This window comes from Xiphophorus hellerii, chromosome 2, assembly GCF_003331165.1.
Source record: "Xiphophorus hellerii strain 12219 chromosome 2, Xiphophorus_hellerii-4.1, whole genome shotgun sequence".
In the NCBI taxonomy this organism is placed as follows: domain Eukaryota; kingdom Metazoa; phylum Chordata; class Actinopteri; order Cyprinodontiformes; family Poeciliidae; genus Xiphophorus; species Xiphophorus hellerii.
In genome coordinates, this window is record NC_045673.1 from 16,051,367 (window position 1) to 16,067,797 (window position 16,431).

Consider the following 16,431-nt stretch of genomic DNA (forward strand, 5'->3'; position numbering starts at 1 on the left):
TAGTTCTGACTTTAAAGTCAGAATTCTTTTTTTTGATTGTTTGTTTTTTTCGGTGGCCCTAATCCTCTTTCGTACTGAATAAATAGGTCAAAGCAAAAGGTATTTGTTCTGTGGATGGTACAATGATGCAGTAAAACTCTTTATGGCTTTTCTCTTTTGATTCCAGTCTTATGACAAAAGCTGTGCTGCTTTCTGAGAGGACACATTGTAGTTTTCATGCTGTGCAAGTACTAAATCTATCTCAAACTTCAGTGTCACTTATCCAGTCAAATTATTTTTTTCCAGTCATGTTAGACCTCATTGCCTAAGAACAATCCTGCCATGACCTTTTAAAAAATGTTAACATTTTTAACTTAAGATGTATAAATGCAAAATAAATAAATACATAAATAGCTAAAGTTACGGAGGAGAACAACAATAATTTGTTATGGTGTCAAGAAAAATAAAAAAGGAACCCATAGGGTGAAATTAAGGAAGTTGGACAGAAAAGGTAAAAATCGACAGAAGAAGTTCAGTAAAACATGAATAGGAGGAAACAAATAAGTTCCCCCAACAGATAAGACATGCTATAAAGCTCTTTTGTTAGTGTTTACAGTAACAATTAAAAAGAGATATAAAGGGTAAAGTATATATTCTAGCATTATTTTCACAGTAAAAGTAACTATTTTATGTTTTGAACACATTCTTAGGGGAATGCACCTATTTATTTATTTACAAAACCTTGCTTTTTGTTCAATAAATAGTGACGGGGTGGCATCAGTGATGATAAAACATGCCAACTTGTGTGTTTATCTCAAAATTTCTTTTACAGGACTTGCCCTGGGAGCACCCTGTTTCCATGGCAAACAGCAAATACTCTACTGCCTTTGTATTGACAATGTTTTGATCTACTTAATGATAAAATGCTTGTCCAGTGCATTACCGGTACGTGATGTAAGTAGCTGACAGATGTTATGGCGTTCTGACATAATCTCATTCTAAAATATGAAAACAATCAACCTGGCTGGAAGGTTGTGTGAGATGACAGTAGATTGCACTGCAGTTTGCGTTCCACTTGGATCGCTTTTGAAATTCCCCTGTCCTGACTAAATTCGATTTTATCTGAGGTTGTGCCAGCTGACATTTCTCCCACAGGCCATGAGGTGGCAAATATTGCACGTGTTTAAAGCACATGAGTAGTAAAGTTACATTTACCTGAATAACTCAAAAAATACTTTTAGGAGTTTTATTGCGTTGAACTTTACTTTAACTTGTGTTATATTTTTATGAAGTATCATGCTTGCTTGAGTACAACTTTACTCTATTTTCTTGTGCTTACTTTCATTCTGTCTGGGTTATTAAAACGTGTACAGGCTGATGTGGGTTTATAAACATGTGCAATGTAAATAACATTATTTGGGTTCAGATATCCAATTTCTGCCCCACTCCAAAGGATTTTGCCTCACTCGCTTGAAAAGAAGATAACTCCTTGTTCTCCTTGCCACTCTCTTCAACTGAGACAAATAACCCTGAAAGAAAATCATACTTCATTTTTTCCAGTATCTTGATTAAGTATAGTCAAAGAATCATTCAAATTTGTTTCACACATTGTTTCTGATCTGTTGGTATCCAGCATGAGATTTACATCTTCAACTCATATTTTACTGCTTTGAAATGTTGCATGATTGCATGATTGCATGAAAACGTTGGCATTTGACCTTAAATATAACTGTACTCTGAGTTGGTGGTAGATAATTAACATCACCACAAGAGTTGTTCCTTAAAACTTGTGCAGCAAAAGCTGTACAAATGTTGGTTTAGCATGGAGATGGATGATGTGATCAGACAGGAAGAAGAATTCAAGTGAGTGTACAGCAGTAAATTACACTGTATTTATACCTTTCATTTGCTATTAAGTACTCCATGTCGCCACTTGATTGTAAAGATGTCAACAGAAAATGAGTTACAAGGCTTAAATTCCTCACGGAGAATGGAATTTTTCTTCCGGCAGAATCTTGCAGTAATGCACAAACACCTTTTCCTGGGCCTGTCTGAACTCACACTAAAAGTATTTTCAGTTGTAACGCTCGAGTGAAAAAAGAAGGAATTATTGCAAGTCAAAACAAAATAATGATAATATAATTGGACTAGGATGAGTTCGTCTCTCCTAATTGTTCACACCCATCCCCTTGGCTGCAGTTACAAGAATGTGTAGCATTATTATTGTTTTGAGGAATACAACTAGACCTTCACTAAACATGAAGATTATTGATTCCGCTTAATGTCATTTGGTAATTACATTTGGTAATCAGTACATGCTGACATATTGTCTTTCTTTGAAAATAATAGTTGCCATAAGGGGAGCTTTGTTCCTGTTGTACAAAACATTATCTATCCATTCCTCCATCTTTTTCCACTTGTCCGAGATTAGGTTGTGGGGCAAAAAGGTCAAGGAAGGAATCCCAAAGATTCCTCTCCACAGTGACACTCTGTAACTCATCCTCAGAGATTCCAGTCCAAAACACATATAAAGTCCCTCCAACGGGTTCTGGGTCTTCCCCTTCATCTCTTATAGTATGACCAGACCATCTAAACTTATGCCTTTTGATGCAGTTGTCTTTAAGTTCCCTTAAGATGATGGAGCTCCTTGCCCTGTTTCTTAAAGCTGAGTCCTGTCACTCTTCTGTGGAATCCAATTTCAGCCACTTGTACCCAAGATCTTGTTCTTTTAATCATGATCTGAAATGTATGACCATAACTGCAGGTGGGTCAGACTGAGAGCAATTCTACAGTCTCACTGATGGTAGACCTTTCCCCAAAGACCTAACTCCGTGGATTGGAGTTTTGCCTTAGGGGAGCAAATTGAGATTCCAACATGCTGAGCCTTGGCTGCTGGGGATCTGTCCAAAGAAGCTTAGGGAGACTCAATCAATGTGGACCCACCACCTGCAGAAACATTGAGCTTCGGGTGTACAAGCTCCCACTAGTGTAACCTCCCAGGCCCACTGAAAGTGGGGAAAAGTGCATGCTGTTAAGTTTTATCTGTCACAGTTACCAAATAAAATTAGCCACTCACTTCAGTGCCACCTTTGTTTTTCTTTGTATCAGATGAATGAGGAAATCAATTTTTTCAATCACCTTTTATTCAGCCAGAAAACAGCCATTTCTGGTTTGTCTCATTATCTCTAATAACTGGAGTTTTGCAAAGCTTCTCTAGGATCAGACGTGTGAATAATACCTGTCAGAGAAATTAGAAGATTATTTGAACTGGGTAAGGTGAAGAGCACTGCTAGTTTCATTCCATTCTTCTCTATCTATGTGTTGAGATGTGATCCCAAGACTTAAAACACCTGAAAGGATCTAAGGGAGTTCAGTAATCCTCATTATGAAGAAACTGGATGACCCAATCATAGGAGATGGTACAATTATTGAAATTCTTCGAAGATAGAAAAACAGATTACATAACCACCGTGTACCAGTTCTGTACCCATGGGCATGTTTGCACAGTTAATGCATTCCTATAAGCATGCCATTATCTCTTAATCCGACATGAAAACTTATGCATGAAAGACCATAATATGCTGAGTGCTTATGATGTCTGTGTCTTGGTTTGCAAATGCTCATTTCACATACTCTGGGCAAGCTTAGTAATATCAACTTTCCGGTTAAAGCAGTTCCCCTGAAATGAAACTAGACATAATGATGTTTGTGACATCTTCGAAACAAACTTGTCTCAACATTATATACCCTCGGGTAAAGCAAAGATATTGAATGTGTCTTGTCCTCATCTAGCTGGTGGTTTTCAGTGAGTTCTTGCGACACATTAGTCTCGGATTGTCCTTCATAGTTGAGCAGAGAGGTGATTTCCAATTACTATAGGAAAACAGTGTGCAATAAGTCACAATAACAAGATCTGAACTTCAACTGAATTTCATTTGTTCCACTCCATTGCTTATCATGATTCAGTACACTTTCTTTTTCCCTTTAAATTTCATTAGTGTGTGTTTAAAATAAGTTCTTGCAAACGTTTATGATACATTAGACTCATTTTGACTAATCTGATGGGGTGAAAAGATAGAAAAAAAGGACTTGAGTTTTACAGTTTATTTCATGGCTTTTCAAAAGGTTGTGAAAGCAATGTTGTTTTTAAAAAAGTGTACAGCTTGTGCCCTCTAGAGGCTGTATCAGATTCTTACATCAGTTAGATTTGCCACAATCGCTCCTATAATTCGAAATGACATATTTGGGGAAAAAATTTCTTCAAGTTTTGCTTTATAGTTACACTTTCATGTGTAACTGAATAGATTCATTTACTACTTTAACTGAGTAAAATATGATGGTTTTGAGGAAAAAAAACAGTTCTTAAAGTTGAAGTTTATAACAAACCTTTAATTGTGCTTATTTTCCAACAACAATAGCTTCCCTCAACATGGGTATCCTGAAAGCACTCAAAATCGTTTGATAAATAAATTATTTCGAACACATCAAGGGTACAGATCTTAAAACATAAAGATTCCCTGCTTTCTCAAAACATGATCTAAAAAATTATAATCAATGGATCAAATAGAGGGATGTGTCCCATTCTGGGATATTTCACATGAGGGTTACCTTTTTTGGGGGGGTCTGTGTGTGTTTCTTTAGGTCCTCTTTCCCCAGTTCCTCTGGCTGTGACCCAAAAACCAGGGTCAACACCACCTCCAAACTTATGTCTGAATTCCTACAATACTTCCCAAAGGAAGAGTGGAAAAAAGAGAGAACTGCTGGATAAGTATGAAGGTCTATTGATGAGATTTATGCCTGTATTTAGTGTGAAACTACAATTAAATATCCATAACAGCCCTGAATGTGGTTTTATGGAGATACCAAATACAATATAGAAACAACTGTAAAACATTGGGCATCTGTATAAGTGATTCTCCGACATTGGTTTACACTTAGATGCAAGATTGTGCCATATTTTTTGGTCTGTTTCCTCAGCGCCTCTAACCTGTGGTTTTGTGCACTGCGAGCAACTAGAAATTAACCAGAGCTGAATAAAGAATGTACAAACTGAACAGAAATGACAAGGCCTAATGCCTAGAAGGCAGGCCGGCCTGGTGTCAGTCCAGGTCTGAGCTCCCTCTGGACGGTTGGAGTAGATGGTGCTGGGGATGTTTCTGCAGAACTGCTCTAGCAGTGTGAGGGCGGGATATCACTGGTCTCTGGAGGATTTTTGACATCTTTTGCTTGGAGGTCAAAGGTAGACTGGGACCTGTCCATAACCGCACTGAAAGATAATACAAGTAAAAGTTCTAATCATAAGAAAAAAAAATTCTGGTCTAAAAAAAAATATATATATGTAAAATTGAAACATTTATGATTCACAAATCTTTTTGTCTTGTTAACTATATTGACAATTAATTTGCTAAAGACACATATTTTAAAAATATGCTTTTTAACTGGCACTTGTTGTAATTACACCTCCTCAACTGAAGACCTAAAAGATGTGATTTTGTATTTGACAAGTTGCAAAATCTCATTTCTGGACAAAGAAATGAAAGATGATCAAATATTCACTGGTGTTAAATAAGCACAGCATCAGTACAAAAACACATATCTGCGCATTATTTATTTGAAAGACAGCTTGTATTTTATTTTTGGAACAAAAGTCAACTTTGACATTTTTTTAATATATAAGTAAAACACACTTAAAATCTAATATGATTAAGATTAATTTTAAATAAATGGAATACCTAAAACGGAAGAAACATTTAAAGCACAAAACTATGAAAAAATAAACTAAGGAAAACTAAGGAAAAAATAAAAGATATAGACAGATTTTTTGGAATCTGAATAGTAATTTCAAAGAAATCTGAGCTGATGACCAATGGTAGGGATTCATGTAATGATTTTGAACACCTAATAAAGTTGATGCCAATTGAAAAACAATTCTCCATTTGCAATAGTGTCTGGATGTTCACAGTTAATAAAGTTTTCAACAGATGCAAATTAAATAAATGGTATCCTTGTTTAAATTGGAGTTTAACAATTTAAACAAAACAATATAAAAATCAGCCTAAAAAATAACTGTTATTATTGTCATACCTTGAAATCACTGGTCCTTCACATGGATAACTTTTCAGAGGTGGATGGGGTGAGTAAGTGGCCCTTGCCAAATGTCTCTTGGACGTCAGTTCTGTTTCTGTTGCAGCTGACGTTGTTTGAGGGGCCAAGTCTTTTCTGCCGAGCTGCTCTGGATGGGGACAGGGAGAGACGAAGCTTACGGGCACGAATGCCTGGCAGCTTCGTGTTCATGGGAGCTGCAGTGACATGAACAGGAGGAGAAGGACAAGGTGTGGTGACTGTAGACAGGGATAGTGGGACCATGTTGGGGAAAGATGTTTCTTGTTGATTCAGGTCTGACAACAATAAGAAAGAAAAATCCTTTTTAACTGTTACAGTTTGAGTAATCACGTACAGAAATGTAAAAAGTAGTTACTTTAGTTGCTTTATGGATTCAATATTTCACCTGGGGAGAGAGACTGAAATGATGAGTCTGGTGAGCCGGTAGCTAAGCCGTCACAGAGTTTGTCTTCTTCTTGATCTTCGTCACTGCTGTCGCTCTTCATACCACCAAAGTCTTCTTCTTCCTCCTCCTCCTCACTTTTGTGCTCTTTTTCATCAGAATGGTGAATAACCAGGACCCGTGGCAATCGCTCTTTCTCTATAATTGCTAGATGTCTGGAAAACAAGTTAGAAAAAATACAGCAGTAGTTCCCAAATGTTTCATGATCTCTTCCACAAAATAACATGATCAGTGAGCACAGCTACAATTAGTTGAGGTATGCAATGGGGATGCATGATATAATAAGAAATAATGTAATTGTAATATGATATAATATTTCAATGACAAATAAATCCACATTTAACACCCCTTTCTTTTTCATGTCAACTTGCCTTTTACAGAAACCATTTACAGACACAGATAGTGTTCATTTTAACGTGTATAACCTCAACAGATTCACATTGATGAGCCCAATTGTTTTGTTCTATGATATTTACAGAAAAAGATCCATTTTATGAGGAATGTCTTGAAAAGGATTTTGTGTCTCCAGATCTCATAATAATACAAATCTCATTCCTTTTTTTTAAAAGTATCTTGCAATAAACGGGCTCCCAGATTAAGAAAAATAATTTACCGTTCAGACATTTATTCCAGATTTCATACTGATAAATGGTAAATGGGTTTTACTTGTACAGCACTTTATCAAGTCCAGAGGAGCCCAAAGTGCTTCACATTACATTCAGCCATTCACACAGTGACTACACTGTAGTCACAGTTGTTCTGGGGCAGTCTGACAGAAGTAAAGCTGCCATGCACTGGTATCACCGGACCTTCTGACCGCCACCAGCAGGCAAGGCAGGTGAAATTGCAGGATGAAATCCTATCACAATCACTCCATAAGATAAGATAACTAATATATTTTGAGCCAAGTGAGAAAATATTTACATCTCAGTGTATTTATAAGCACAGGTAGTTCCTACCCCTGGGTTTCCAAGTGTGCCCTGAAAGATCTCTGTTTTCTTCTTCTTTAGCGCTTTCTCTACCTCATGGATAAAACACCCTCCCCTTGTAAAGATATGGTTAAAGGCTAAAAATGTGATTCAACCACATCTGAAATGAGACGTGAGCCAAAGACTAACACAAAAAGGCTTTTACAATATTAAGCTAAGAGCATAAATAAAAGTGAGGTTTGCAATCAATTTTTACTTGCTGTGTTGTTCCCTCCAGGCCCGCAGCTCTGCAAACACATTGACACGCTCTTCAGGATCAGGCTCCTTTAGGTCATACGTGTGTTCTGGCACATAGATGGGAAGGTTCGCAAGGGATCAAAGAGGATCTGGTTGGTGCCGTCTAAGAGACAGTAGAGAGAGATAACAGGTTGTTTTTTTTTTTACTGTGAGCTTACTTTTTGTACTGTATCAGACCAGTAGCAATTTTCATCTCTATTGTTTTGATCAGTGATTGAGTGTATTGATTTGGGGAGTCAGATAGATGCATTGTTTCTCACGTTCAGCTTTTCTCTCCTTGCTCGAACAGCCTGCACAGGATTCCCACAAAACAGGATCTTGCCAGCTCCTCCACCAACCAGCAGATGAGAGAGAGACAGCAGGAAATTACAAATGCATCTTGCAAGGTGATACAACGAGAGCCTCTTGGTGGCACTGTTAGGCCAGGGTGGCTGCTGTTTGGATTGTTTACTGTTCATGCGTTTCAGAACAGAACATTGAATGCTACCCTATCAACGCAGCTGCATTAAAGCTTTTACACTCCGACATTCAGTTCAAGTTGAGCTGCTCTGGTTTTAAGTACCTGGGCGTCAGTATAACCAGGTCATTAAGCTCTCTTTTTGCTGCTAACTTTTTGCCTTTAATTGCTAAAATTAAATTGGACCTCCGAAGATGGAATAGTTTACCTCTTTCACTTATAGGTAGAATCAATGCAATTAAAATGAATGTTTTACCTAAATTTTTTTTTTTTTTTTTTTTTTTTTTTTTTTTTTATTCATTTCATTCAATACAAATAAAAAAAAATTTTTAATACAAGGAAAAAAATAAATAAAATAATTTAAAAAAATGAAATGAAAGGTAGCAGAAAGAAGAAAATAATCTTATAATATCTGCCCCTTTTTCTCAACTATGGATCAAAACAACAAAAAACAAACAAACAAGAGAAAAAAAAAAAACTAAAAAATTTTTTTTGATTTGTCTTACGTGACAAAAAAGAAAACAAAGGAAGACCAAAAAAACAAGGTCAATCATCAATCTCAACTGAACAATACTATACTTTGACTTTAAATTCTTATTTTTGTTCAATAGTCTTCCACTGTTTCTGCCGAAACATTTCTTTAAAATGTTGGATTAAGTTATTTCTGGCTTCCTATGGTGTGGTAAATCACCCAGAATCCGCAAATCCACTCTTCATAGATGCAAATTCAACGGTGGTTTGTCACTTCCAAACTTCCTGCTGTATTATTGGGCGGCCCATATCCACAAAATTTCATTTTGGTTTGGATCCTTGAACTTCCCATGGTGCAAGTTGGAAGCACAATCATGCTCTCGATCCTCACTAATTGCTCTTCTCACTTCTCCCATTACATCCAACCCCTCTGGCTTTACTGAACAACCCAGTAGTTCGCTCTGTCTTAAAAATTTGGTGCCAGTTTAGGAGGCATTTCAAACTTAACTCAGCATCTACACTTGCTCCTTTAATGAGGAACCACTTGTTTCAACCAGCACTCACAGATCCCGCCTTTTTGTCATGGGATAATAAAGGGCTGTCTTGTTTCAAGGATTTTTACAAAGAAGGTATTTTTCGCAGCTTTACAGACCTTGCATCAGAATTTAATCTCCCCCCTTCCCATCTATTCCGGTACTTTCAAATCAGACACTGCTGCCAGGGCTCTGTTTCCCGGTTTTCCCTCTAGGCCACCAAACCTGTACTGGGAGCTGTTCCTGAGTTGGGATCCTCTTCAAAGGTCATATATCTCTAAAGTTTATAATGAAATTCTGTCTTTTAATTCTTCACCCATTACTAAGATTAAGGCTGCTTGGGAACTCGAACTTGGTCTAAATTTGGGAGAGGATTGGTGGAATAATGCCCTTAAAAAAATTCATTCAAGCTCAATCTGTGCTCGACTTTCTCTTATCCAGTTTAAAGTTCTCTTCAGGGTTCATCTCTCTAAAAATCGATTGTCGCAATTTTTCTCCGTTTCTGACATTTGTGAGAAATGTCGTGCGCCTACCTGTAATCTAACTCACATGTTTTATTCCTGTTCATCACTTCATAGTTTTTAGGCAGACCTACTTTGTTACTATGTCAAAGATACTCTCATTGGATATTAAACCTTCTCCCCATGTTGCCATATTTGGGCTTCCAGTTAACTACAAACAGTTCACTTCCAATCAATTGGACGTCTTAGCATTTACTTCCTTATTGGCAAGACGCCGTCTTCTTTTCCACTGGAAATTAACTAAACCACCCTCTAGCAATCAGTGGCTAAAAGACACCATGTCCTTTCTAAAACTGGAGAGAATTAGATATTCAGTGAAAGGCAACTCAGCCAGATTTTATAACTTATGGTGCCCTTTCATGACATTCTTTCACTCTCTTCAGTCTCTTCCCCCGGATTGAATGCTACACCCCATCCCACCCCTTTTTTTTTTTTTTTTTTTTTTTTTTACTAGGTTTGTTCTTGTGTCTTGTTCTCGTATGAAAAAGAAAAATACTCATAGGAGGTAAATTGTATGCCTTTTGTCAGTTAGGTACTTTCTACCTCTTCTATTTCTGTAACCTGTTCGTTTCTATCGATGCCATAAAGAAGATGTATATCACGGCATACTTTGTTAAGAGTAAAGATTTTGCCTGTAATGTCTCTTTCCCTTCTAATAAAAATATTAAATAAAAAAAAAAGAACAGAACATATCACTAAAACTAAATGCATGTCAGGATTAACCAATGCTGAGCCACACCGTGCGTAAGGGCGCTGGTTTCTGCTTCTACTGATGCTACATCAGAGTCTGAAGACGTTGGTCTTGATCCTGGAGAGGAAAGAACTTTGTGCCCGGTCGCCACTATGGGCCTCATGTTTGCAGACGACGTAGGTCTGACACCCGAAGGACCAGTAATGTGTGCACAATAACGTAGATGGCTTGCTATCTTTTCTACAAATTGAGAAGTTAGATGTCAATTAAACAGAGACATTTGCAATCAAATATATTGCATAAAGATGTGCATTCAAACATTTATTTTATTTTATTTTTACCAGCAGTCTTGAAAGAGTTGGACTCTTGAAAAGACATTCCTAGAATGTCCCAGTCTTCCTGCATGGTGCTGCAGCAGGTCAACTTGTCCTCCTCCACCTTCACATCATCTAGGTAACGCAACTGAGGGACCAACTCCCTCACTGCTGCTCTGTAATTATACTCTTCAGCCTAAGCAAAGGAGAGAAAACAATGACGAGGAGAGACGATGTAAATGTAGGGGACACATCTGTGTTTCACCTCAAAATTTATTAAGAGGAAAATATTTAAAGATCGACACATAATTATGTCTCCCAAGGGTCCAGTCAAAGTTTAAATCTATGTCCAGTATCATTTCCTTTCTGGCTCACAATTTTTCAATGACATTGTGTTGGTCTGACACATAAAATCCCCAAATAGACAGATCAGTGGCTATTATTTATGTGCAGTCATAGTTAATTAATTAGTATATAAGTTCCAATGAGGCTCTTTTGTCAGACTAAAAGTACCTGTTGCAAATAAGAAGCTTTAAGCAGGTATCAAATATAGTTTTAACTAGGCCCACTTTTCTCCATTAAAACGGTTTCTGTTTTTTGGTCTGATGAATATTTTTGAACATTTCCTGCGTTTAGTCTAAAAGTATCTGAATCTAATGTCTGGAACAGGTTATTACTAGATGGAAATGATGTACTGCACTCAATGTTGATTTGCAAAGGCACACCCTTGCAAATTCATTGCACAGTGAATTTCTTAGCTACCGAGAAATCAAACTGGGGCTCGTCACTCCTGGCTTTCACTAAATCCCACAGATGCTGTGAATAAAAAAAGAAAGAGAGACCGGCAAGGATAAAACCAAAAAGAAAGAGGGAAGAGAAAGATCATCTAACAGAGAGGAAGTGAGCGGATGTGTGCATTTGTGTGTGTTGGAAAGAGAGACAGAGAGAGAAGTGTTGATTTGGGGGGAGAGAGAGCAAACCCAAGAATCCCACAATTACTACAAAGCACATGCCTAATGCATATTCAGCTCAGCATCTCCACTCATTGCCCTAGTTTCCTAATTAATGCTCCACTGGTGGGTGTAAATAAACACATTCACAAAGGTCCAAAAAACTCACAGCTAAATGCGGCTTGGTATCATGCATCCAGGAAAATAACAGAGGCATAGAGAGTTGATTTATCTACTTGACATTTAGAGTGTATTGCCCTGTTTACAGTGAGATTTTGTTCTGCAACATCACAACAAACCTGTTGTTTGCTATGATGCATCTCTGTAAAACGCTGTCAGCTATTCAACTGTTAAGTTTTGGGTTTTGATATATTTTGTGTGGCCAGAAGCAGATCGCCACAAATACTTTCATGTGCCAGCACACCGACAGCCTGCGAGCACAGGAGACACTGGTGGATGATCACAGGCACGAGCTGCATTTGCAAGCAGGCTTTTACAACACCAACTGAATACAACACTTCCTGTTTAGGAGCTCTGCCCAGCTCCTTGCACAAGACTTATTCAACTCCAACCGTTCACAGGCTTCTTTTAGATTTTGCCAGACTACTGCCACTTTGATAACTTCACCCTCTTGGGGGAAATTTAACTTGAGAAATCCTAAAATACAGTAAACATACTGCAGAGTACATTTTCAAATGTACATCGTCAAGTGGTTGATGCACAAAACAAAGCATTTGGACTTTTGGTCCTTTACATGTTACTGATTCTAGCGAAAAGCAACAAACAATATTACAATGTAGATGATAAGCCAGGACAATTCTTGTCATATGGAAAAATGCAAAGTTAAATATATACAGACTGATTTAGTTGCATGCTAAAAAATACCAAAAGAAATTCCCTACCTGAGGGGAAGCAGGGTTAGGGCGTTTGCTCACAGGGTTCCCCTCCAGGGTGAGAGTTTGGAGATTGGGACACAAACCCAAATACTGAATCTGGATAAGGTCGTCCACACAGTTCCCTTCCAAATCTAAAAGCTGCAGGTTCTCCAGCATGGGAACCTGACTTAGGTCGGACACATTGTTATAGGGTAGGTAGAGCTCCTGAAGCAGGAACAAGGATCACAGAAAGTGAACACACAGAAACACACAGAAAGAAACACATTGAGCAAGTTTAAATATAGAACCTTGGAAATATGTAAAAAAATATATATATTCACATCTCATGAAAGTTTTTACATTTGTGTCACATTACAACAATTTCAATGTATTTTATTAGAATTTTATGTGATAGACCAACACAAAGTAGAGCAAAATCCTGAAGTTAAGCAAAAAAGGTTGAATAGTAGTTAATATTTTCTGCAAATTCTAATTTGAAAACTGTGCCATTTATTCAACCCTCCGGAGTTAACACTTTGTAAAACCACCATTCACGGCAATTCAATGCAACTACAAATGAAGGTCTTTTGGGCGGTCTCTCTCCACCAGTTCTGCATATCTAGAGATTTTCCTCATTCTTCTCTTCAAAACAGCTGAAGCTCAGTCAGAGTTGATGGAGAGCATCTGGGAACTTCTGTCTTCAAGTCTTCTCAGAGGATCCTCAACTGGATTTAGACCAGGAATCCTCAAATCCAGGCCTCGAGGGCCGGTGTCCTGCAGGATTTAGATGTGTCCCTGCCTCATCATACCTGAGTCACATACAGTTTGTTATCTCTCACAAACCTCTGCTGTTTTCTGCAAATTTTACTTTGAGTTGTTCTATCACATTGAAGGTTTTTTTTGTTGTTGTGGTTGTAACTGAAGAGAAGTTCCTGCGGTACAGATACTTTTGCAAGGATCTTTACTAACAACGATAAATGCTGATCACAGTATTAGTTTTTAAGCAATCTCCTATGACTGTTATAATCTACCTTAAGAGAATCAAAAGTAGAAATGCCGCTTAAGTCTTGAAGGCAACAGTGAGACATCCACAGCACCTGCAGGTGGGACAGGGTGGTTCCCAGGTCTCTAGAGAGACAGAGCAGCACAAAGTAGAGGGACAGGCAGCGTAAGGAGATGATACTGCTGTCAATAATGAGAAAGGCCAGCTAAGTTTCATTTTAGAAATTGAAACAATTTTTTTTCCATTGGAAATTCTATTTTGCTTTTCTTCTACGAATCTACCCCTATTGTACATTTTAAAAGAAGTCAGCTTTAAAATATATCTAACCCTGGATCATGCTCTCTGCTACAGCTCCCTTAGCCGTGAGCAGGAAGCGCTATCAGAGGCAGCACGTGTCCAACTGGCTCTGCTCCACTGGTCTCAGGGTGGAGCAGACAAATCTTTAACTTTTTGTTTGCTCTTTTTTAATCTTCCAGACATTTCTCAAATTATAACCAGAGATTTCAATGGCCCAGATGTGGCCTTCTGATGTGGCAGGACAATCTAAAAAAAAAAAAAGTGGACGATATTTTCCGTCCTTTTCTTTGAGTGTGAAATGAATACATTTGAAATGTGATACGAAACAAAACCCCCTCTATTGTGTCATTGTGAAACAGGTGGTGAAGCTTAAACACGTGTATCGGTAGTATCTCCAAGATTGCAGGAAACAGCACACCTCTGGTAGTCTGGTTTACAAGCTGCAAACTGCACATCCTGTATTGTGGGAGAAATGGTGGAAATGTCGGAGTAAAGCACAACAGATTATAACAGCTGCACAACAGCGCAGCATTCCAGTGAACACCAATCTTCTAGATGCATTGTCTAACTCAGAGGACCATTTCTCATAGCTCAATAAGTGAAGCTTAGCAGTGAATCCCCAATCATTTCCCCCTTCTCTTGATTAAGTCATAGATGTTTTAAGAGAAATATATAAATGTGAAAAAGTCAAGCAGCGGGTTTTACTTTTGGCTAAAGGGTGAAATCCTTCTTGAATAGTATGGAAGCTGTAATGATGATTTACTGTAATTAATTTCCCTCACATACTAAGCAAAGAAAGAAGATAACATCAGTGTTTTAGTACCTACCTCAATGACATGATGAAGCTGTTGTTCATTTTCAGCTGCTCTAATCTGGGCAAGTAAGCACCTGCAAGAAAAACTGATAAGCAAAGCCATATTTCTATCACTTTTAATGACAGATGTATGTTGTATTTCAATACAGAAATTTCCCTCATTTTCAGTTCATATCTTCAAAAGTTTAGTCCTCCCCAATCCCTATGTTAAAGGAAACATGACTAAAATATGAACCTTGTGAACTGTACATACAGTTTCCATCAATCATGAACTCATGATGAAATCTAGGATTTTTGAGAGAACAAAGATGAATCGCAGTAAACATTCTCCTTTTCAGTTATCACTGTAGACATCTAAATCTGCCTGATGGTAACTGTCTTTTTCTAAAGCAAACAGCTAGAACAAGTAAGAGGCGCTGTTGTTTCCAAAAAGGTTTGATTGAAAGGCCTATAATACGGCTTGAACTGTAAGTTATTTCTCACCAAAGTCACCCAGTGTATTTTCTTGGGTGTCTACGCAGATCTCCAGATGGTTCACAAGAGAGAGGTCATGAGTACCGCACAACAGTTTCTGTAGAGGGACAAAAATAGTAGACATGCCATACCATAACAATGCAGCTAAATTATATGTCTCCAAAATCTTAATTCTCTAAATGGTACCATAAATGTGGTGTGAAGGTTTTTTTGTCTGGCCACATCAACTTTAAACACCACCAACAGTTCTCTCATAATAGTGCCTTGCAATAAGTATTCACACCCCTTGAACTTTCTCACATTTGTCAGATTAAAGCCACAAACTGAACTGTACTGTGGGAAGATTTTATGTGATAAACCAGCACAAAATATTGTATAAAAGTGAAGTTCCAGAAAATGATGCATGGTTTTTAAAAACATTTTTAACAAAAAATAAAAAAAGAAATGTGCATTTCAGCAACTTGTCAGAGATTCAATTTCAGAATTGTACTTTGCATTGGTCTATGACATGAAATCCTTGTAATGTATGTGACAAAATAGGGACAAGTTCAAAGGGTATCAATATCTTTGCAAGGCACTGTAATTCTATGCAGCAAATCCTTAAAAGAAGATGTGTTTTATAGACTGCACACGAGTAACATGAATGTTTGTCCATTAAGATGTAAAATGATTGATTTTAAGGTGTTTTTGACAGACAGCGTACCAATCTTTTTGGAGAAAGGTATGGTTCCACTGCTTTGTCTGGGTCTTGATTCGGTTTACAGGCAGGAGTTGGGTTGATGCTCCCTGGACCGCTCAGCTCAGTCACTTGAACCCGTGCTGTAACAGGCCGGACCTCCAGGACCACAGAGTCATGACACACACTCATTTCTCACGACAATCTGAAGAAGAAAGAAGCCATGAACAATAATTATGAAGCTAACGTTTATGAAAGACTTTTCTAACAGTTAGCTGTAAACAAAGTAACAGTGCACTGTACGTAAATTATATCAAGTTAGATATTTTTACCTGACGCAAGGAGTAGTCTTGTCAATACAGTTTACAGATCATCTAAACAGACAAAAGTTTACTTGGCAACCGGGGTCAACTTCCTGGATACGAACCCGTGGCTCATTGGGATATGTAGTTCCCGATCGCCATATGAAATGTTCAGGCTACCAGTCGGGGAAACAGAAAAGTGCTCACTATTAAGTTAAATATTTATTAAAATGTATTGTATTTTAAAATGTGAGCATAGCAAACGTTATGCATCCTGAAAATG

General features: G+C 37.7%; 1 protein-coding gene across 1 annotated transcript; it reads right to left on the reverse strand.

Annotated features, from left to right (window-relative positions):
• Window positions 1-4,347: 4,347 nt before the first annotated feature.
• Window positions 4,348-16,258, reverse strand: lrrc56 (leucine rich repeat containing 56). Its single transcript, XM_032578228.1, is given in 15 exon segments — window positions 4,348-5,230; window positions 6,047-6,218; window positions 6,220-6,377; window positions 6,488-6,699; window positions 7,730-7,836; window positions 7,838-7,873; window positions 8,031-8,098; window positions 10,492-10,683; window positions 10,785-10,953; window positions 12,610-12,807; window positions 13,614-13,710; window positions 14,710-14,782; window positions 15,180-15,267; window positions 15,874-16,051; window positions 16,179-16,258. Coding segments are annotated over 14 exon segments (1,887 nt in total). The 5' UTR covers window positions 16,039-16,051; window positions 16,179-16,258; the 3' UTR covers window positions 4,348-5,078.
• Window positions 16,259-16,431: the final 173 nt, after the last annotated feature.